General features: G+C 40.5%; 1 protein-coding gene across 2 annotated transcripts in view; it reads left to right on the forward strand.

Moving 5' to 3' along the window:
* Positions 1-13,962, forward strand: part of LOC147002106 (5-formyltetrahydrofolate cyclo-ligase) — a 91,790-nt gene extending 77,828 nt beyond the window's left edge. The window contains exons 3-5 of one of the 2 annotated variants that reach the window (XM_085827872.1): positions 2,740-2,796; positions 4,241-4,364; positions 13,714-13,795. In XM_085827872.1, the coding sequence (XP_085683998.1) occupies positions 2,740-2,796; positions 4,241-4,323 (140 nt within the window). In that variant the 3' untranslated portion in view covers positions 4,324-4,364; positions 13,714-13,795. Of the gene's footprint in view, positions 1-2,739; positions 2,797-4,240; positions 4,365-13,713 lie in introns of both variants that reach the window. The other variant, XM_085827871.1, reaches the window with a different exon arrangement.
* Positions 13,963-22,460: the final 8,498 nt, after the last annotated feature.

Consider the following 22,460-nt stretch of genomic DNA (forward strand, 5'->3'; position numbering starts at 1 on the left):
ATAGATCTGCAACAATGTTCTTTTAGCTAAAAAGAAATTTCCCTGAAGGCAGGCAAGAACTTCCCCTAGGCACTGTTTGCAAAACAAAAGAAAGCCACACAAGCTTCACTGAGGCTGCTCTGAGCTTTGTATGGCTGTATGGCCTCAGAGAGCTGTATTAGTGCTCTCATAAGATGATTACTCTTCTACTCATCTTAATTAACAATATATGGGTGAGTAGAAAATCTTAAATTTGCGATCAAACTGCAAGCTGCAGTCAATGGAACATTGGCAATTTTACTCATAATTTTTAAGTTTCTTTTGCAACATCAGGATAATATCTACAACCTTGGGAAAGCACAACCCAATTTCAAAACAATTTATCATCTTTAAAATCAATATTAGAAACATCACTATCGTGTTATGAAGTTTAGCTGCCAACTTATACCTATGAATGCATAACAGTGCAAATTTTAATGCTTCATTAAAGAGACATTGTTTAAAATCTTATCTTTAAGTCTACCTTTTAGGATAAGAATCTCATTAAATATTATCTCAACTAGAAGAATCCTTAGAGGCCTAGTTTTTTGGCCTGCTTTATGCCACATGTTTGAAAGACTCCAAACCTGAGTTACCAATTTAAAGCTGTCTTACTACCAATGTTACACCTTTTAAATCATACCCAATAACTTATAAGCTAATATTCTGTGATGAAGACAACACAGAGCATATTATACCTTTAAGACCAGTAAAAAACACAAATTAAGTGGCTACAGGAATCCTATAAATTTGGACCAATCAAAGAATTTTAATTTTTCTAGCTATAAGATAAAAAGCACTTTGCCACTTGCTAAACACAAAATTATGATCGCAGAGAATTTTCTAGAAAAAACCCCAACTATCAGGGTTTTTTTGTTGTTTGTTTGGTTTTGGGGTTTGTTTGTTTGTTTAACCTTAAAACTAAGAAGGTGCAGACTCCTTTTCTTTAAAAGCAGTTTTTTTCAGCAGGCGCTCTCCTGCTGTGCTTGATTCTTGGCTAAAGTGTGGGCCACTCTCAGGCTTTGCTGAACCAGCAGATAAAGTTTTAGCCATTTTTATTTTCCAACATGAAACACAGAAGATTCAGTCATTCAGACAATGAGACAAAACACACCTGAATTGACACACAAACGGATTGATGCACCAGATATTAGACAACCCAAAGAGGGCAGAGAACTTCTGCTGTAGGGGCCAGAGAGAATAACACAGGGCATCCACCTATTTCTCTCTATCTCTGGGAGAATTTCAAAATCCATTTTCCTTTATTTTATTTTATTTTATTTTATTTTATTATTTTAAACCCTATTCCTCTAGCCTGATGCAGTTCTTGACTGTGGACAACCTTCTGTTTTATTATTTTAAACCCTATTCCTCTCGCCTGAAGCAGCTCTTAAAAGCTGCAGACAACCACCTGTTTTGAAGTTTCTAGTCCTCTGTCAAACCCTAAGTGGAATCAGTGCCGGGTCAGCATTGTTCCAACTAAGTCCATATCCTACTGCACCTCCAGCAACACTTTAAAAAATGAAGTTTAAAACCAGCACTGGCATAAATACCTGTTGCTCACTGTGCCCGAAGCAATCATCTTTTTCTTTCCTTCTTGTGAGGCCCCACACATAAGACAGCGATCCCTCAGTGTTTTCCCGCCGTTTCCAGATCCCTGGTTTAGGACACAGAGGCCGGCCTACAGCTTACAGAAGCTCCATAGAAAATCCCAAGAAGAACTGGGGTTAATTTCATGCAAGCCAGTGTGACTTCATGTAGCACCCACTGTTCTGATTTTCTTACAGATATAGCTGAGGTGAAAGACATAGATATTGAATGACAACAAAAAGCTCTAGATAGTAAAGAGAATTTTCCTGGTAAGTAATTTTCGTGTGGAGATCAACAGGAAAGGGCTCGTGAAGCAGTCGGGTTGGTTCTGCTTGCCAGGCCATGGCAGTGGGAAGGGCATCAGTGAGATATAGGTTTGTTTGATTCTCCTTCCAGCCGTAATGATAATGTATAGAAGCACAGCAAACCCCACTGGCAATTAAAGATGAGGCAGGGGAGTTGGGGAATGGCTTTTTAAGCAAGAGCACTGACTGCTCTACCACAGGAATGAGATTCTAATCTCAGCACCCCACATTGCTTCTTACATCCATCTGAAAGGCCAGTTCCAGCATATCTGATGTCCTCCTCTGATGTTGATTTGCACTGCATGCATATGGTACACAGGTACTCATGTGCAGGCAATACAGCTGAAATAAACTCAGAAATAAAAGCATTCCCCCTGCCTCTGACGATGCCAAAGCTCCATGCCTTTGATTGTAAGTCAGAGATCTCCTTGTGCACTGCTTGTTTGACATCTGGCATTCACTTCTGATTGCTGATTTATGATAGAATTATCAGTGGAGTACAACTCTCTATAGTCACTGATATGAACCTGAATACAAAAGTCATGAAGTGCAGGCCCAATAATGCCAAAGAAGGATATCCTCTTCCAGCTGGTCCTGCAGGATTTATCACAGCACCTCTATGGTCCTCTCTTGCCTGTTAAGTCTCTCTATAAAGGGCACTTTGTGGGTGGATGGCAGAGTGAGTGGTCTGGCCTCACTGCAGCACCCTCTGTAACATGAGGAGTCAATGAGCCAGTGGAAAGCTGAAGCTAATCTGGTGTGAACCAATGTGGCTATATCTTCTGCAGCCAGAAATGAGTGAGCCACTCTGTTTATTTTCTTGCAGATGCCATTGAAGTACAGCAGTGGGAGATAAGAAAGACATCAAAAACTGTTGCTCCTGGTAGGTAACTGCATTCTCAATCTATACTGTCATATGGGGAAGGTGTCAGAAGGGGAAAAGCATAGAGGGAAGGCTATATGTGAGCTCATTACCAGCCTGTTCTCTTCACACTGAACTGACCTGTAGGGTGAATGGGTCAAAGAACATGTTGACACCTGTATTGGAAACTGTGGCCTAGTAATTGACAGTGAATCTAGAACTCTGGTCCAGCTATGACCTCCTTTTCAGACATTCCTAGTTCAGAGTGGGCACATACGTTTCCAGGATTTAAAAGGCATGGCCACTTGTATTATATTTCCAGTGTCCTTTCTGGCTTTGTCCTCCTGCCTGAGTCTGAACCTCATTTTCCTGCCTTGTCTCATCAGATCTCCTTGCTTTGTCTTCCTGTGTGTCACAACTTTCCTCTGAGCTCTCTGGGGCTTTTGTGTACTTCATGCTTAGTACATTTCTCACCAGTCTTCTCTCGTCTAGAGTATGAATCAATGGAGAGTATATTCCCCAAAGTCTTCTGTGAATACCATGCAGTGGGGTCAGGTTTTACTTTATTGGGAAGTATGTATGTATATATGTATGTATGTATGTATGTATATATGTTTGTCTATCTGACTGTCCTGTATTCTACTTTGGATGCACTGATTCAGCCTTGTGTAAACTCAAGGACTCATCTTTCTGATCAATGTGTCCACAGAGATGCAGGAGCCCACCTCATAGGCCACATTGTCTGACCATGATTCTGTCTCTTATCCACAGCCTTTCCCAGCTTCTTCCCTATTTCCTGTAGTAAAATGGTGACTCTATACTTTTTGCCTAGTAATCCATAAAAACCCTTCTACCCTGTTACTGATTCTGCTAACTGGATTGTACTGGCCACTGGATGTGACCTAACCATCTAATATGTGGTTCCCTGCATTCCCTTATATTTTGTGCCTAAGTTTATTCAGTTGTACTCTTCCCTTGAAATCTGGGCTCACTTGAATCCCATAAAAAGTTCATAGGACAGCCAAAAAAACAAAAGGGAAGTGTATACAATTGGACATTGCTTAGGAACATGCTCAGTAAGACATAGTTGAATCTTACCGGATCATCTGGTTCATGCCTTCCCTTGTGGAACAGTGGGGAAGGGTTGTATTTGCCCCACTGGGGAAAGCAGGGGAGCTGAACAGAGGGGGGACAGGGTTGCTGAGCACAGCACAGTCAGAAAGCAAAGCTTTGTTTCTGATGTAAGAGGAGACCCAAAGGGAATGTCCAAAAGTTGCAAACAAAAAAATAACAACCAAAAGAATTTTTTCCCAGACAATGTTGATATAAGAAAGGTAGGGTATGTGTTTGAAGTCACTCACCTCGTAAGGTCAACTTGATCCTTGCAAGAAATCCCCAACCGGGTCCCAGAGCTTTGTGCCACAAGTCATTTATTATTTTGAACCTATTTCTACTCTATTTCCAGTGGTCAACATTTTATTACCACCAGAAAATACATCAGAAGATGAAGATTATGTCCCGATAAAGAGGGAGAAGAGAAGGAAATAGAGGAGGTGCAATTACTAATTAAAAGCCTCCATATTGCTCCAGTGAGTACAGCACACCCAAAGGCTTCAGGAACTTAAAAAACATTGAAGGGGTTGAGGGGCAGGGCACAGAGAAACAGAAACAGAGACAGACATTCTGAGCCTCCAGTTTACCAGGATAAAGAAATTTTATATCAAAACCTTGTAGATTTCTCAGGAGATATTAAGAATGATGGATGCAGGGGGGCTGATGGTGAGGGGTTTGGGGTTTGGAAGGACAATGTTAACAAGATAGAACAGTACTCTGAGGTACAAATCCCAAGGTGGGAAGGAATCTGACATCGAAGGAAACCATCAAGTCCCCATGGAGGGTTTCTTACTTAGGGTTACTATTGCTGTGATGAAACACCATACAAAACTTGGGAAGGATAGGGTTTATTTGGCTTACATATCCTTAATCACAGACCGTTGAGAGAAGCTCATTAAGGAACTCAAACAGTAATGGAACCTGGGAGCACCATCGATGCAGAGGCCATAGAGGACTCCTGCTTACTACTCCTTAATGGCTTTACAGCCCACTTTCTTATAGAATACAGGATCATGACTCTACAGATGGTCCCACACACAATAGGCTGAGGCCTATCACATCAATCACTAATTAAGAAAATGATCTGTAAGCTTGCCTCCAGCCTGGTCTTGTAGAAGCAATTTCTCCACTGAGGTGCCCTCCTCTCAGATGACTTTAGCTTGTGTCATGTTGATGTTAAAATAGCGAAGACTAAGGTCATAAGAATGAAAGGCAAATACATAAGCCATGAAGTACCATAAGGTTGGTGGTACTAATCATGTCAAAGAATGTATAAATAGCATCAAGTGTCAGAGTTGGGAAGTAAGGCTGAGAGGTGAGAGTGGACAAACCTCGCCAGGCCAGACTCAATAACACCCAGTACAGGGGTGAAGAGATTTGATGGAATGAGAAAGTAGATTTTTCAGGAGCTCTTTCCACTTCAAGGTAGCAATGTCTCAAAGATCTGTGGTGCCATTCAGCTAGAAACCACAACTCTACCTTGCCAGGGTTTTCTCTAGGTATGAGTTACTGGAGGCATGGAGAGTTGGAACAGACAGGAAAGAGATCTTGAACATAGGAAAGTGGATATTCTCAACTATGACAGATGGGAGGCCTAGGAAAGGACTGTCCAGCCACTGCAGAGTTTCGTGTCTTTTGATATAACCCTTTATTTCTCTGTTCATAAGCTCCAGGCCTAGTTATGAATGGGTGGGGGGGGGTTGGTAGCTGTTATCAGAGAGGTGCTAGCAATGGCCAGAACAACCTTAGTACAAAGCTTCTTCCAGGTCTCTGAATCCAGGGACAATGGCTTTGTCACCTGTGAAACCTCTGGTAAGATCTAGGTCCTTGCTTTACTCTTGAATTTCCATTATTAGCCAGCCTCCTTAGACCCCTAATCCTACTGATACTGTGCTTCAGAGGTTATTCTGTCATTTCAAACATAATTATAAAAATGCAGAGGTGTGTTGGCTCATTTTGTCAGCTTGTATCACAATCTAGAGTTATCTGATAGGTGGAAATCTCAATTGAGAAAATGATTGCATAAGATCCACCCATAGAGCATTTCCTTTATTTTTTTTCCACTAATTTATATATTCACCTTACAACCCAATCTCAGCTTCAGCTCCTTCTAGTCCTCCCTCGCTGGCTCACATGGCCCCTTACCCCACTCCCCACTCCCCACTCCCCTTGTCCTCTCAGAAGGGGGAGTTCCCTCGACAGGAACCAACCCATTCTGGCACCTCAAGTCACTGCAGGACTCGGTATATATTCTTCCACTGAGGTCAGACAGGACAGCCTAGTTAGGAGAGCAGGATCCAGAGGTAGATAGCAGAGTCCTGGTAAGCCACCACTTCAGTTGTTGGTGCATTTGTATGAAGACCACTAAGTACATCTGTGCAGGGAGGCTAGACCCAGTACTTGTATGCTCTTTGGTTGGTGGTTCAGTCTCTGGAAGCCACCAAGGGTCCAAGTTAATTGACTTTGCTGGTCTTAATTTCAAGTCCATATCCCCTACAGGTACCTCAATCCTTCCCACAAATCTTCCACAAGATCCTGAGCTGGTCTTGAATCTCCATTATCAGCATCCTTAGGCTGTGAGTCTTTGGGTGGAGCTTCTCAGAGGACACTTATGTTATGCTCCTGCCTCTCCAAGTATAGCAGAGTATCATTAAGAGTGTCAGGGATTAGCTCTTGCCCATGGGATGGTTCTCAATTTGGGCCAGTCATTCCCTCAGTCTCTGTGACATCTTTATCCCTAAACTTTTTGTACACAAGACAAATTTTAGGTGAAATGATTTGTGGGTAGTTTGGTGTTCTTATCTCTTCACTAGGAGTCCTGCCTAGCTATGAAATGGCCACTTCAGGCTGTATATGCCCCAATGCTAGGAGTCTCAGCTAGAGTCACCCTCATGTACTTCCTGGAGTCTCCTCCACCCCTGGTCTCTGGCACCTCCTAGAGATCCCTGCCCCACATCATGCTATCCCATCTACCTCTGTTTTCTGTTCACTCTCTCAGCCCTCTTTCCCACCCTGCTTCCTCAATCCATCCATCCCCAATCACAAATTTTCTCCCCTTCTGAGTGAGATTGAAGCATCCTCTCTCAGGCCCACCTTGTTACTTGGCTTCTTAGGGTCTGTGGATTATAGTATGGGTATCCTGTACTGTATGGCTAGTATCCACTGATAAGTGAGTATATGTCATGCATGTCCCTTTGAGTCTGGGTTACCTTACAGAGCATGATATCTTCTAGTTCCACACATCTGCTTGCAAATTTTAAGATGTTCTTGTTTTTAATAACTGAGTAGTATTCCATTATGTTCATAAACCACATTTTCTTTTTCCATTCTTTGGTTGAAGCGCATCTGGGTTGTTTCTAGTTTCTAACTGTAACAAATAAAGCAGCTATGGATACAGTTCAGCAAGTGTCCTTGCCAGATGGTGGAGCATCTTTTCAGTATTTACCCAGGAGTGATACAGCTGCATATTTATTTAGAACTACTCTGAGAACTGCCAAATTGATTTCCAGAGTAGCTTTTTGCACTCCCACTAGCAGTGGAGGAGTGTTTCCCTTGCTCCACATCATTGCTAGCATGTGATGTCTCTTGAGTTTTGAATTTTAGCCTTTCTAATGGGTATAAGATGGAATCTCAGAGTTGTTTTGATTTGCATTTCCCTGGTGATGAAGGTCATGAATCATTTCTTTAAGTGTTTCTTGGCCACCCAAGATACCTCTATTAAGAATTCTGTTTAGCTCTGAACTCCATTTTTTTATTTGGGTTATTAGGTTGGTGTCTAACTTCCTAGGTTCCATAGATATTTTGGATATTTTACCACTCTCAGATGTAGAGTTGGTGAGATTTTTCCAATTGTGAAACTTTTCAATTTCATGAGGTTCCATTTATGAAATGTTGATTGTAGTGCCTGGGCCATTGGTATTCTGTTCAGGAAACTGTCTTTTCTACCACTGTATCCAAAGCTATTGTCCACTTTCCTCTATTAGATTTATCTTATCTGATTTAATGTTAAGGTCTTTGATCCACCTGGACTTGATTTTTGTTCAGAGTAATAAACATGGATCTATTTGCATTCTTCTACATGCAGACATCCAGGTAGACCAGTAATAATTGTTGAATATGCTTTCCTTTTCTCCACTGTATGGTCTTGGCTTCTTTCTCAAAAATTAAATGTCAGTAATTGTGAGGGTTTATTTCAGGGACGTTGATTCTTTTGATTAGCCTGTCAGTTTCTATACAAAATATCATGGAGTTTTTATTTCTATTGCTTTGTTGTACAGCTTGAAATCAGGGATGGTGATACCTCCGGATGATATTGTATTATACTGGATTGTTTTAGGTATACTGGGTTTTTCCTTTTTCCATATGAAGTTGCTAATTTTTTTTCAAGGTCTGTAAAGAATTTTGTTAGAATATTTATAGGAATTCCATTGAATTTGTAGGCTGCTTTTGGAAAGATGACCATTTTATTGTTAATTCTATGGATCTATGAGCATGGGAGATCTTTCCATCTTCTGATGTCTTCAGTTTCTTTCTTCAGAGACTTGAAGTTCTTGTCATACATGTCTTTCAATTGTTTAGTTAGAGTTACATCAAAGTATTTTATATTATTTGTGGCTATTGTTAAGTGTGTTTCTACATTGTCTTGCTCAGCCAATTTATTGTTTGTATAAAGGAGGGATACTGTTTTTTAGTTAACTTTGTATCTTGCCTCTTTTTTGAAGACATTTATCATTTGTAGGCATTCTCTGGTAGAATTCTTAGAGTAACTTACATATACTGTCATATCCTCTGTGACTAACAATACTTTACTTCTCTTCCAATTTGAATTCACTTGATCTCATTCAGATGTCTTACTGCTGTAGCTAGAACTTCAAGTGCTATATTGAACAGAGATGGAAAGAATGAACCGCCTTGCTTTGTCCCTTATTTTAGTGTAAATATTTTAAGTTTTTCTCCATTTAATCTGATGTTGACTATTGGCTTCCTATATTATTGTCTTTATTGTGTTAAGCTCTGTGTGTTGCATCCCGGATCTCTTCAAGGCTTTAACATGAATGGGTGTTGGATTTTGTCAAGGGTATTTTCAACATCTAATCAGATGATCATGTAGGGGTTTTCTTTCAGTTTGTTTATATGGTGAATTATGTGATTGGATTTTTATATATTAAACTATCCCTTAAGCCCTGTGATGAATCCTATTTGATCAGGGTAGATGGTGTTCATGATGTATTTTTGGATTTGGTTTGAGAGTATTTTATTGATTATCATTGGTTTGAGAGTATTTTATTGATTATCATTGGTTTGAGAGTATTTTATTGATTATCATTTCATCAATTTACATAAGAGAAATTGGTCGGAAATACTCTTTGTTGGCTTTTTGTTTTAGCTTTCAGTGTGACTATGGCCTCATAGAATGAGTTTGGCAATGTTCCTTCCATTTCCCTTTTGTGGAATAGTTTGAAGAGTATTGGCAGTAGCTCTTCTTTGAAAGTCTGGTGGAATTCTGTTCTAAAATTATTGGGTCCTGGCCTTTTTTTTTTTTTCTTTTTGTTTTTTATCAGAAGAATTTTAATGGCTGCTTCTATTTCCTTAGGTCCTTAGGAGTTATATGGTAGTTTAGATTGTTTACCTAATATTTATTAACTTTTAGAAGTGGAATCTATTAAGAAAATAATCCAGTTCCTTTATATATTCCAATTTTGTAGAGTCAGGCTTTTGAAGTAAGAGCTAATGATTCTCTGGATTCCCTCACTTTTTGTTGTTATGTCCCTCTTTTCATTTCTGATTCTGTTAATTTAAATAATGTCTCTTAGCTTTTTAGTTAGATTAGCTAAGGGTTTGTCTGCCTAGGACTGGCCTCAGTTGGCCTTCCTCAATCTGTGGGAGAAATCAGGAGTTCCAGTTCCAGGCAAGCAAGGAGTTGGTGTGGATGACAAACAGACACAGACACAAAGAGTGTGTCTATTTGAATGTAGTTTTTCCACGCAAACACCATACTTTTAATACAGAAGAAAAACAAGAAAAACAGATGGATACATCGACAAGGTACATCAACACAAAACAAAGAAAATGCATAAATAAAAAGATGGTGGGAGCCAGGCTGTGTTTACCACTGAGAATAGGAACAACCCTTAATTAAGATCAGCTAACACAGGAGCCAGGTGAATGCTCTGATGCAATGCTAGTCTATTGTTAAACCCACCACCAGGGGTCCTAAAGTAAATACCTGATTATGCCATTCCTCTGGGCCTAGTGAAAAAACCCACATCAGGGGACTTTCTTTCTACTAAGCCTTTCAGGAATAATACTACTACAACCCACCTATTTCCTAGGCCATTGTGTATTCCTGTGTATGGGTTTGACTCGGCTATTGTTCTAAGTAATTACTATGTAGACTAGCCCTGAGCTTTCTAGCTCTTATTCAAGTAAATTGTAATACCTGATTACTTTCACTGTCTCTACTATAGGTAAATTTGAATGTTACTCAATAGGTAACATTCTTACTGAATTACAAGCTCAGGGTTGGCTTCAAGGGCGTCCCAGGACATTGGAACACTGTGGAGGTTTAATCTAACTTAGCTATATGTGAAAATCAATCCTAAAAGGCACTTATAATAAAACAATACTGAAAGAGAGCAGACAGATCCATACACCAGACTAATGCGGGGAAAGGTTCTGAGGATACATGATATGGGAATGCCAAGGTTCCAGGGGGCTAAGTTTCCATGAAACTCTTGGCTTTAGGACTGCTTCCAGGTTTCTAGGCCTGTCACATGAGTCACTACTAGAGAGGAGGTAGCATTGTCTATCTCATTTTTTTCAAAGAACCAGCTCTTTGTGTCACTGATTTTTTAAATTATTCTCTTTGTTTTTAATTTATAGATTTTTTTCATCCCTGAGTTTGATTATTTCCTGCAGTCTATTCCTCTTGAGTGGGTTGGCTTCTTTTGGTTGTAGAACTGTCAGATGTGCTGTTAAGGTTCCAATATGAAACCTCTCTGGTCACCTTATGAAGGCTCTTAGTGCTATGAACTTTCCTCTTACCATGGCTTGTATTATGTTCCATAAGTTTGGTATATTGTGCCTTATTTTCATTGAATTCTAAAAAGTCTTTAATTTCTTTATTTCTGTTTTGACACAGTGGTCATTGAATAGAGAGCTGTTCAGTTGCCATGAGTTTGCATGCTTTCTGTTTCTGTTGTTAAAGTCCCAGGTTTGATCTGATCCATCTAAATCCATCATGATCTGATTGAGTTATCCAGTCCCTTGTATCTGTTGAGGATTGCTTTTGGCTAGTTGTATGGTCAGTTTTGGGGACGGTTCCATGAGCTGCTGAGAAGAAGGTATATTCTTTTGTGTTTGTGTGAAATGTTCTTTAGATATCTGTTAGACTCATTTGATTCATAATGTCTAGTAGTTCCATTATTTCTGTGTCTAGTTTCAGTCTCAGTCACCTGTCCACTGGTGAGAATGGAGTGTTGAAGTCTCTCACTATTAATGTGTGTATTTCAAAGTATGATTTAACCCTTAGTAATGTTACTTTTACAGTTGTGGGTGCCCTTGCATTTGGGGCATAGATATTCAGACTTGAGACATCATTTTGGTGGATTTTTCCTTTAATGAATTTAAGATCTCTTTCCCTGTCTTTTTAAAATAATATTTGGTTACTACAGCTTGTTTCTTGGGTCTGTTTGCTTAGAAAAAATTCTTTTTTAGCCATTTACTCTGAGGTAATATCTATTTTTTACTAAGGTATGTTTCCTGTTAGCAGAATGATGGATCCTCTTTTGACATCCATTTTGTTTTTTTTGTTTTTTTGTTTTTTTTTTTAAAGATTTATTTATTGATTATATGTAAGTACACTGTAGCTGTCTTCAGACACTCCAGAAGAGGGCGCCAGATCTTGTTACGGATGGTTGTGAGCCACCATGTGGTTGCTGGGATTTGAACTCCGGACCTTAGGAAGAGCAGTCGGGTGCTCTTACCCACTGAGCCATCTCACCAGCCCCTTGACATCCATTTTGTTAGCCCATTTCTTTTTATTGGGTAATTGAGTGCATTGATTTTAGAAGATATTACTAACCAATAATTGTTCATTCCTGTTATTTTGATGTTGGTGGTGGGTTGTGTGTGTGTGTGAAAGAGAGAAGGGGGAAGAGGGGGAGAGAGGGAGGGCAGGCGAGGGACAGAGAGAGAGAGAGAGAGAAAGAGACGAGTGGTGGGATTCTTTACTTTTGGTTCTGCTGGTATGAAATTATTATTTCTTGTATTTTGTTGGATGTAGTTAGCCTTATCAGGATGGAAGTCTTCTGTGGGGCTTTATTAATGGGAAAATATTGTTTAAATATGCTTTTGACATGCAATCTCTTGGTTTCTCCATCTATGGTGGTTGAATGTTTAGCTGGATATATTAGTCTGTACTGACATCTGTAGTCTCTTAGGGTCTGCAAGACATCTGCCCAGGTGCTTCTGGTTTTAGAGTCTCTGTTGAGAAATCAGGTGTGCTTCTTATATGTCTGCTTTTATATGTTACTTGGTCTTTTTCCTTGCAACTTTTAATATTCTTTCTTTGTTCTGTACATTTGGTGTTTTGATTATTATGTGGCAGGAGGAATTTCTTTTCTGGTCAAGTCTATTTGGTGTTCTGTAACCTTCTTTTATATTTATATGAATCTCTTTTAGGTTAGGGAAATTTTATTCTAAGATTTTGTTGAAGATATTTTCTGAATCCTTGAGCTGTGAATCTTCTCCTTCTTCTATTCCTATTATTCTTAGGCTTGGTCTTTTCATAGCATTCCAAAATTCCTTGATGCGAGCGTTGTGTCATGAACGTTTTAGATTTTGCATTTTCTTTGAAATATCATTTTCTTCCATTTTATTTTCTACACCTGAGATTCTCTCTTCTATCTCTTGTATTCTGTTGGTGATGCTGTGTCTACAGTTCCTGTTGTATTTTCTAGGTTTCCCATCTCCACGATTGCCTCAGTTTTTATTTTCTTTATTGCTTCTATTTCCATTTTTGTTCTCAGACAGTTTTATTCATCTCCTTTACCTTTTGAATATATTGTCCTGTATTTCTTTAAGGGGTTCATTCATTTACTCTTTAAAGGCTCTATTATCTTTAGATGATTGTAATTAAGGTCATCTTCTAGTGCTTTAGCTAGGTTAGGGTATCCAGGGCTTGCTATAGTAGGATATCTGGGCTCTAGTGGTACCATATTGCCCTGGCATTTTTGGATGTTGTAAGTGTCCAACAACCTGTTAATAATTGTCGTTAAATGTCATATAAAAATAAATTAGATTTAACCTTCCTAGACAAAACTCTGCTAGTTAAATAGTAAATTCGGCAAGTTTGGAACTGATAACTCAAAGTACTCAGATGATCTAAGTTCACTCTTCTGGTCTTGACTATGAGTATAATACAGGGAGACTGTACCTTCTAGTCTGGCCACATTCCCATTTCAGGTAAGTTTGTGGTGATTGTGAATAATTTCCAAAGTGTGTGTCTTTGGAGGGTTACATGGCTAAGAACTCAATAATACAGTCCAACTCCTGTGTTCTCAAAGAATGCTGTATATCTGGGGCTTTGACATCCACTTGTTCAATAAGAAAACTTAATTATGGGAAATTTAATACCTTACGCTCAAGTGCACAGGGTTGGTGATGTACACACATGCATATGATAGCACACAGGCACACAGGAACACAAGGTGTGAGGAAATAAACAGTGGGAGACACAGGACAGATGCAAATTACTGAACCTTCCAAGGCAGAATTAACACCATCTTTCCCTTCCTGAGCTCTACTTTCTCTCTTCCTTTCTAGTATTAATAGTATCGTGTAGAAGACACCAGACTTCCCGGCTCTGGGCACCTGTGACACATGCTGCTACCTGGTCTGTTTATGAACAACAATGTATGGGACCAGCCTCAGAGTAACTTCAACCAGCTGTCTGCATAGATCAAGGCAGATCTCCACGATCAACTTCAGGTCCCCATTTGCCCTGCCTATTTAGGCAAATTAACATCTCTTTATAATATATTCTTTTTAAAGTTCCTAAGTGCTTTTAATAGCTTAGAACTTTGTGTTTCTATGTGCTTTTAGCTTCATTAAAGGTCTATACATTGAGTCCCTTTGTTTTTTATTTAAGTCTGAGTATTCCTATGGAGTCCAGAATACAGTATCAAATAGCTGTTCTGATAGGTAATTGTGACCCCCCCCCCCCAATGTGACGACTTAGAACTGAACTCAGTTCTCTGCCAGAGCAGCCAACATACTTAGCTACTGAGCCACTGTTTCAGCACCTACATCTCCATCTTGGAGGCACATTTGATATTTAGATAGGATCTGGCCACAGATTCAGACAGGTTTAAATGTACTTTCACAGACTATCTCCAACACCAAAGAGAAGAGGAAAACTGTCTACAAGAGGGGGACATCATCCCTGAGAATCCTATGTAGTGCATCCCATGTAGTATGCCTGAATTCTGGAAGCTGACCTTTGGTCCCATTCCTCTGGAGCCTCTTCATAAGTCCACTGGGTACCTGAGTAGTCTAAGACAGCCAACTTCAGGGGTGCTTCTTCAAAAGCTGGCTTGGTCCCTCTAGTGCACTCCAGATGCGCAGTCCTCACACAAAGGTGATAAAGGCCATGGCCCTGCCACAGCATTGTGGTTCAGGGCCTTGTACATGCAAGGCAAGCATTCCTTCCAAGAACCACACCTCAGTCACAAAACCTCTTTGGAAAGTAGTTTTCATTGAAGGAACATGGATATTTTCCTGAAAGAGTCAAATTGCATATCTTTATATTTGGAAAATGTTTGCTTAAGTAGCAATTGACCAGTTACCATTATAGTCCATAAAGGTCAGAAAATTTTCAGCATATCACAAAGAAAGGTAAATATATTACTTATTTTAAAATGTGATTTTATAAAATGCACATCAGTGAAGCCTGCCTCATTCGGCATTTCTCCCCTGGAAATGTTAGTCCTTTATTGAATGAATGCCACTCTCTGAGTTCAGTCAAAGAAGCCACTCCAGCAGGGATTGGAAACTTTTACAGTATTTTGAGATATACCGATTTTATCTGTGTGTGTGTGTGTGTGTCTGTGTGTGTGTGTGTGTGTGTGTGTTGATCATATGGGACACTTGCATGTGTGTGTACATGTGTGTAGACATCAGAGGTCAACTTCAGATGTTTGTTGTTCCTCAGGAACCATCCACGGTTTTTTTGTTTGTTTGATAGACTGGGTTTGGTTTTCTTTTTTTGTTTGTTTGTTTTGTTTTTTCAAGAAAGGGTTTCTCTGTATAGCCCTGGCTGTACTGGAACTCACTTTGTAAACCAGGCTGGCCTCAAACTCAGAAATCCACCTGCCTCTGCCTCCCAAGTGCTGGGATTAAAGGCGTGTGCCTCCACCACGACCGGCCCATCCACATTTTTTATAGGGTCTCTCACTGGCCAGGAGCTCACAAGAAGGCTAGGCTAATTAACCTCAAGCGCCAGGCCTCTGCCTATCTCTACCTTCCCAGATCCTCCAATGCAAGAAGGCTGCTCTTGTGCAGCACACACTTTACAGATTGAGCTGTCCCCCTAGCTCTGCCTTACCTCAGCCTGCTCTTCCAGAGGTCCTGAGTTCAATTACCAGCAAGCACATGGTGACTCACAACCATCTGTAATGGGGATCTGATGCCCTCTTCTGGTGGGTCTGAAGACAGCAACAGTGTACTCATACACATAAAATAAATATATCTTAAAAAAAGAGAGAACTGTAAGAGCTCATGTTACTACAATAGAATAGAAATATAACAGAATAAAAATATCAAAGAGGCAGCAAAACATTCCAGAAACTAGATAGTGACTTTATTGGTATGGGAATCAGGTTAAAATGTGATTGCTAGTCTAATTGTTGTCTCAAGGTATGACCTCAAAGTCTGCACTTCAGACATTTAGTTTACAGTTGACTAGCTAGATTCCAAGACATAATCACCAGTATGGTTGCTCCTATCCTAAATGGTAGTTTAAATTTAAAAAAATTAATTTCATAAATTTTACATTTAAAACCATCTTCCTTGGCCCACACAATAGCTGTGACTATGGCCCACACTTGAATAGTCCAGGGATAGGACACTTACTCATGGAAGAAAGTTCTGCCCAGCAGCATGTATTCCAAAACATGGTTTTCAAGCAGCTCTCTGTAGACTGCACATTAAGGTAGAGTGCAGAGGGATAAGATACTGGAAATACGCATTTTGACAACTCTCCCCAGGCATTTTAATACAAGTTAAAGTTAGAGGAACATTCTACAAACATCCAAGATCTGCTCTCTAGAAGTCAAACTAATACAGAGCTAGGTGAGTTTCAGACAAGGATAGGAAGTGATCCAGCTTATCTGCCATCAGGATATAAAGCAAATATAAAATAAATAAATAAATAAATGAAAAATAAATAAAATTGACTTTGAACAAGGGGAAAAATGAAAAAAGAAAAAGAAAGAAATCAAATAAACCCCAGACGCCAGTTCTTCCAGCCATGAAAATCAAAGCAAGTTGATTAGAGGTGAAAATGCTATTGTTGGTGGAGCTGTTGGTGGAGCCTATGATAAGAGCACTATGTAGGATGGAGGAGAGCTAAGCCATCGGCCTCCAGTATTCAGCAGGTGTGCATTTGGTCCCCCTTCTATTCTCTGATCCCATCTACCTCTGGTCCTCTAGGTGCCAGTGTGAGGATAAGATTTTACATCCAGTTTTGAGAATAAATTTCATTCCTGGAAGGACCAACTAAGAAGTCCATTCTTCTACAAACTTTGGACACTTCTTTTCTTTCCCAGGGACTTATTTTGGGATGAACTTCAATGAAAATGCCCCCATTGGGGCTCGAGAGATGGCTGAGTGGGTAAGGGCACTGACTATTCTTCCAAACTTCCTTAATTCAAATCCCAGCAACCACATGGTGGCTCACAACCATCTGTAATGAGATCTGAAGCCCACTTCTGGTGTGTCTGAAGACAGCTACTGTGTACTTACATATAACAATATATAAATCTAAAAACAACAACAACAACAAAACAAAAATGCCCCCATAGTCCTATAGGGAGTGGCACTATTAGAAGATATGGCCTTGTTGGAGTAGTTCTATCCTTTTGGGTGGAAGTGTGTCACTGGGGTTGGGCTTTGAGGTGTCAGCTACTCAAGCCACATCCATATCTCTCTGTCTTCCTGCTGCCTGCTGATCCAGAGGTAGAACTCTCAGATCTTCTCCAGCACCATATTATGTGAATATCACCATGCTTCCCACCATGATGATAATGGAACTATAAGTCAGCCCCTAGTTAAATCTTTTCCTTTATGAGAGTTACTGTCGTCATGGTGCCTTCGGACAGCAATAGAAACCCTAATTAAGTCACTACTACTTCTTTGATTATTCTTTCCCTTTCAGATCTAAAATAAATAAATAATAAAAAAGAGTTTCATTTTCTTTAAAAATAACAATTAAAAGTTCAGCTCCATTATTTTATTTTATCAATTTCATCCCCATTTCTCTCGATTTTTATTTATTTCTGTACCACTCTCATAGCATCTCAGTGGGGGGCCTAGTTTTCAGTGTAGTATTTGATTTTCCCCTCTTGGATCTTTTCTCCTTGTGCTCAGGTTTCTAGTAGAAAATGGCTGCCTGGCAGTGGTGGCTCTTGCCTTTAATACCAGATCTTGGGAGACAGAGGCAGGCTGATTTCTGAGTTTGAGGCCAGCCTGGTCTACAAAGTGAGTTCCAGGACAGCCAGGGCTATATAGAGAAACCCTGTCTCAAAAAACCAAAAAAAAAAAAAAAAAAAAAAGGAACACTCTTCCATTACTGGTGGGATTTCTAGCTGATAAAATCACTTTAGAAATCAATCTGGCCGTTAAACAGAAAATTGAAAATAGTTCTACCTGAAGATCCAGCTATACCACTCCTGGGTATATACCCAAAAGATGGCCCACCATACCACAATGCTCCACTGTTCATAGCAGCTATATTTATAATAGCCAGAATCTGGAAAGAACCCAGATGTCCTTCAACAGAGGAATGGATACAGAAAATGTGGTATATTTACACAATGGAATACTACTAAGCTATTAAATACAATGAATTCATTAGGCAATAAACTTCTTCGACAAATGGGTGGAACTAGAAAATATTATCCTGAGTAAGGTAACCCAATCACAAAAGAACACACATGGTATGCACTCACTGATAAGTGGATATTAGCCCAGAACCTTGGAATACCCAAGATACAATTCACAGAGCACATGAAGGTCACGAAGAAGGAAGACCAAAGTGTGGATGCTTCAGTCCTTCTTAGAAGGGGGGACAAAATACCCACAGGAGGAGATAAAGAGACAATGTGTGGAACAGAGACTGAAGGAAAGGCCATCCAGAGTCTGCCCCACCTGGGGATCCACCCCATATACAGTCACCAAACCCAGATATTATTGTGGATGCCATCAAGTGCTTGCTGACAGGAGCCTAATATAGCTGTCTCCTGAGCAGCTCTGCCAGAGCCTGACAGATACAGAGGTGGATACTCTCAGCCAACCATTGGATTGAGAACAGGGTCCCCAATGGAGGACCAAAGGACCTGAAAGGGTTTGCAGCCCCACAGGAAGAACAACAATATGAACCAACCAGTACCCTCCAGAGGTCCCAGGGACTAAACCACCAAACAAAGAGTACACATGGAGGAACCCATGGCTCCAGCTGCATATGCAGCAGAGAATGGCCTTGTCGGACATAAATTGGAGAAGAGGCCCTTGGTCCTGTGAAGGCTCAATGCCCAAGTGTAAAAGAATGCCAGAACAGGGAAGAGGGAGTGGGTGGGTTGGTGAGCAGGGGGAGGGGATGTGGGATAGGGATTTTTCAGAGGGGAAGCCAGGAAAGGGGATAACATTTGAAATGTAAATAAAGAAAATATCTAATAAAAAATGAAAAAAAAATTAAAAGTGGAAAGGGAAAAAGGCCAGATAGCATAGAAGGCAAACCTATCAAAACTGCACCTGACTTCTCAAAAGAGACTCCAAACACTATAAAGGTCTGGGCAGAAATCCTGCAACCTTTATAAAACCACAGGTGTCAACCTAGACTATACCCTCAAAACAGTCAATCAACATACATGGAGAGAACTAAATATTTCAAGACAAATCCAAATTTGGACAATATCTATCCACTAATCCAGGCCTACAGAGCATACATACTAACTAGAAGGACAATTCCAACCTATGACGTATAACTACATCCAAGAAAACACAAAATGTAATTCCATATCAACAAAAACAAGAAAATCACCCACACACACACATACACACACACAAACAAACAATAACACAATCAATATCAAAATAACAGGACAAAACAATGACTGGTCATTAATATCTCTCCCTATCAATGGACTCAATTCCCCAATAGAAAGACACAGGCTAATAGAATGGATGTGAAAACAGGATCCATCCTTGTGAGGCATATAATGCACCTTAACCTCTCATCAGGTGCTACTGTAATCTCTAGTGATACAGGAATATTAGCAAACCAGGGAAACTGCTTGAGGGACCTACCTCGGGCCCCTCAAACAGAGTAATCCTACAGCCTCAGTCAACCAATCCATTTGTCAATGGAGGACTATCCAACAGCTGCAGAGTGCAACCCCAGGCAGCCCAGGACCACTTTTCAGCCTCCACAATATATACCCGTGGCTCCTCCTCAATCAGGCTACCTTAAGCATTAAAGATCTTGCTCCCAGTCCCCACCTCCCACTATCAACTCTTTGACGTTCCAATAGATTCTGGCATTCTGACATCCCCCCAAAAGCAAAGGGAAGCTGTAATATCCAAAATAAGTTGAAGACCACCTAGCACCTTCCCCTCTGAAGTGACTCTCAGCAACATAGCTGTCAAAATGACTAAATCTACAGCTGCCAAAACAAAATGAGCAGTTCTCAGAAAAATAACCATAACAAGATAGCAGTTCCTAGGGAAATTCCCCCACCCTGCCCCACACTGAATTCTGAGAAAGATCACAAACCGCCCTGACCTTGATGATAGCTGTGATGTTAATAGCTGTGACGTTAATAGCAGACCCATAAGTTCAAAATGCACTATTGCTTTGTTGACCAAATCATAATAACCCACCATGGGGGCAGTCAAAGTGAGTCACTAGGCCAAAGGTAGTCACTATGCAAACCAACCAATGCCTGAAAGGGTTACTTGCTACACCAATGAGAATAGGCCAGCTACCCTGTTGCCTAAATCTGCCCCTTACAAGGTATAAAAAGCAGGGAAACTGCTTGAGGGACCTACCTCGGGCTTCTTTGCTCTCAGTCTCTCCTCTGGTCTGTGTGCTTAGAGGGGGTCCCCAACTTGTTGGATCAATAAAAATCCACTTGAAGTTTGCAGCAATAACAGTCTCTGTGATTTTTGTGAGTGAGGGTCTTTTGACAAACTCCAACAAAGCAAAATGGAGAACCACAGTTAACTTCTTCCTCCAGGCCCCAGACAGATCATTTACTAGACCCTGACAGACATTATCTTGTCCAGCACATTACACACCAACTGCTGTATCTGCACCCATGTGACACTAATTGAGGCTCCTTGGTGCTTCCAGTCTCCCCTGCTTTCTTCTCACAATGGCACCCTAGGTCTGAGGAACACTCAGTCATGCCAACAGGTGAAAAAGATAAATAACGCTAAAACCTCCCCAACTACCTCTGGTGCATCCTGGGAGAGGTTTTTAAAGGAATCTACTTTCAGGCCCAGTTTCCTTCTGTATACAACTTGTAGAAAGAGAGACGGTCTCTCCAAAATTAAAATAACATCCTCTTCTTCATTCCACGTCTCTCTTACACCTAAACCTATTCTAAACCAGCCTCCACTGCAGGCATCAGAGATGACCAAACCAGGCTGCTTGAACCTGGAAACTACACAGGCCCATCACTCCTCAAAGGCTCACAGAGAGCTCAATTTGTCCACTAAAGTTCATGGTCTTTAATATACTTTTGGGCTCAAACTGTGTATACTGCATTATTAAATGGAAAACTAGGCAGGGCCCTCACTGAAAACATGCTTACCTGATCTCATATCCCGTCTACACTCCTATGAGGCTTTGTTCTTCAAGTTCACACAACCTAGAATCAAACTGGGAAGAGGGAACCTCAACTGGGAAAATGACCTCCACCAACAGATTGGCCTGTGGGCAAACCAGTGGGCAAGTCTGTGGTTCATTTTCTCAATTAGTGATTCATGAAGGAGGGCCCATCTCCATTTGGGCAGTGGTGCTGGGCTACTGGTCCTAGGTATTAGAAGAAAGCAGGCTCATCAAGTCATGAGAAGCAAGCAGGTAGACAGAATTCTTCCTTGGCCTGTGCACCAGTTCCTGCCTCCAGGTCCTTGTCTTGAATTCCTTCCCTGACTTCTCTGGATGATGTGCTACAGCATGTAGCCTGAATTAATCCTTTCCTCCCCGACTTCATTCTGCTCATGGTGTTCTATGACAGCAACAGAAACCCTAAGGTAACTCCCTGTCTACAGGGTAGCTTAATGCCATTATACTTCCCTGAGTACCTATGGTCTTCAGCATTATGGGCACTTCTGGAAACCTTACACAGTTCCATTTTTTAACCCAGACTATCATATTACCATGAGTCTATCTGTGCCTTGCTGAGATCTGGACAGGAACAGGTACATTAGCACCTATCCCTTCCAAACACATTTCATCAGAACTCTATAATCTTACCATAATTTCCTCTCTGACCCAAACTAAAAGAACTGCACTGGATCTATTGTCATGTTCTTGCCCTCACCCTCACTATAGATACAGGAAATCCATGTTTACTGCTAAAAGACTATCCCCAATAACTCTAGGAGGCCAAGAGGTTCAACAATACAGAAACAGTGAAATGTACCTAGAGCAGTTGTATTTCAACACCATTAAGCCCTACATCTGCTGACTTGCACCTAAGAAGGAACCTGTTACTTTAACATCAACAAATCCAGATGAGTAAATCAAAAACAAAGATGCCAGTGATGTGAGCCAGCAAAGAATAACAATGAGGGTTGGTGGGACTTTAAAACCAATGTCTGGTTGTTACCATCCTGCTTGCTTCCATTTCTAGAAGTACACACGGCCATCTTGTATTTGGTTCCTGAAGTTTTAACCTGTCAATTTGTTTGTTCTAAGGTTCAACAGTTCTGCTCCAGAGAAAACTTCAACAAGGATTTCAACAGTTGCTACATAATGTGCCACTTCCTTTAGCCTACTACACAATACAATGTGGGTCTTCTATCACAACAGCTAGGTAGGACAGACACTGTGAGACACTGTTGTGTGACAGACTTTTCCTGAGAACAAGCACATGTCTACTTTCTCACAAAGATTTTGGTGACAAACCAAAGCTGTGAGTATACATGTTTTTGCAACCTACTTTTAATAAGATCCTACCTCTCCTCTAGCCCTCCACCCAGCAGAGGTAGTAGAAAAAAAAAGTTATTAAGATACAAGAGAAGCAGACCAGGTCAGCAATAGTTCTTTGGGGACGATCTTGATCTTC

Source organism: Mus caroli, unplaced genomic scaffold, assembly GCF_978045245.1.
Source record: "Mus caroli unplaced genomic scaffold, Mus_caroli_1 scaffold_11, whole genome shotgun sequence".
NCBI classification, from domain to species: Eukaryota; Metazoa; Chordata; class Mammalia; order Rodentia; family Muridae; genus Mus; species Mus caroli.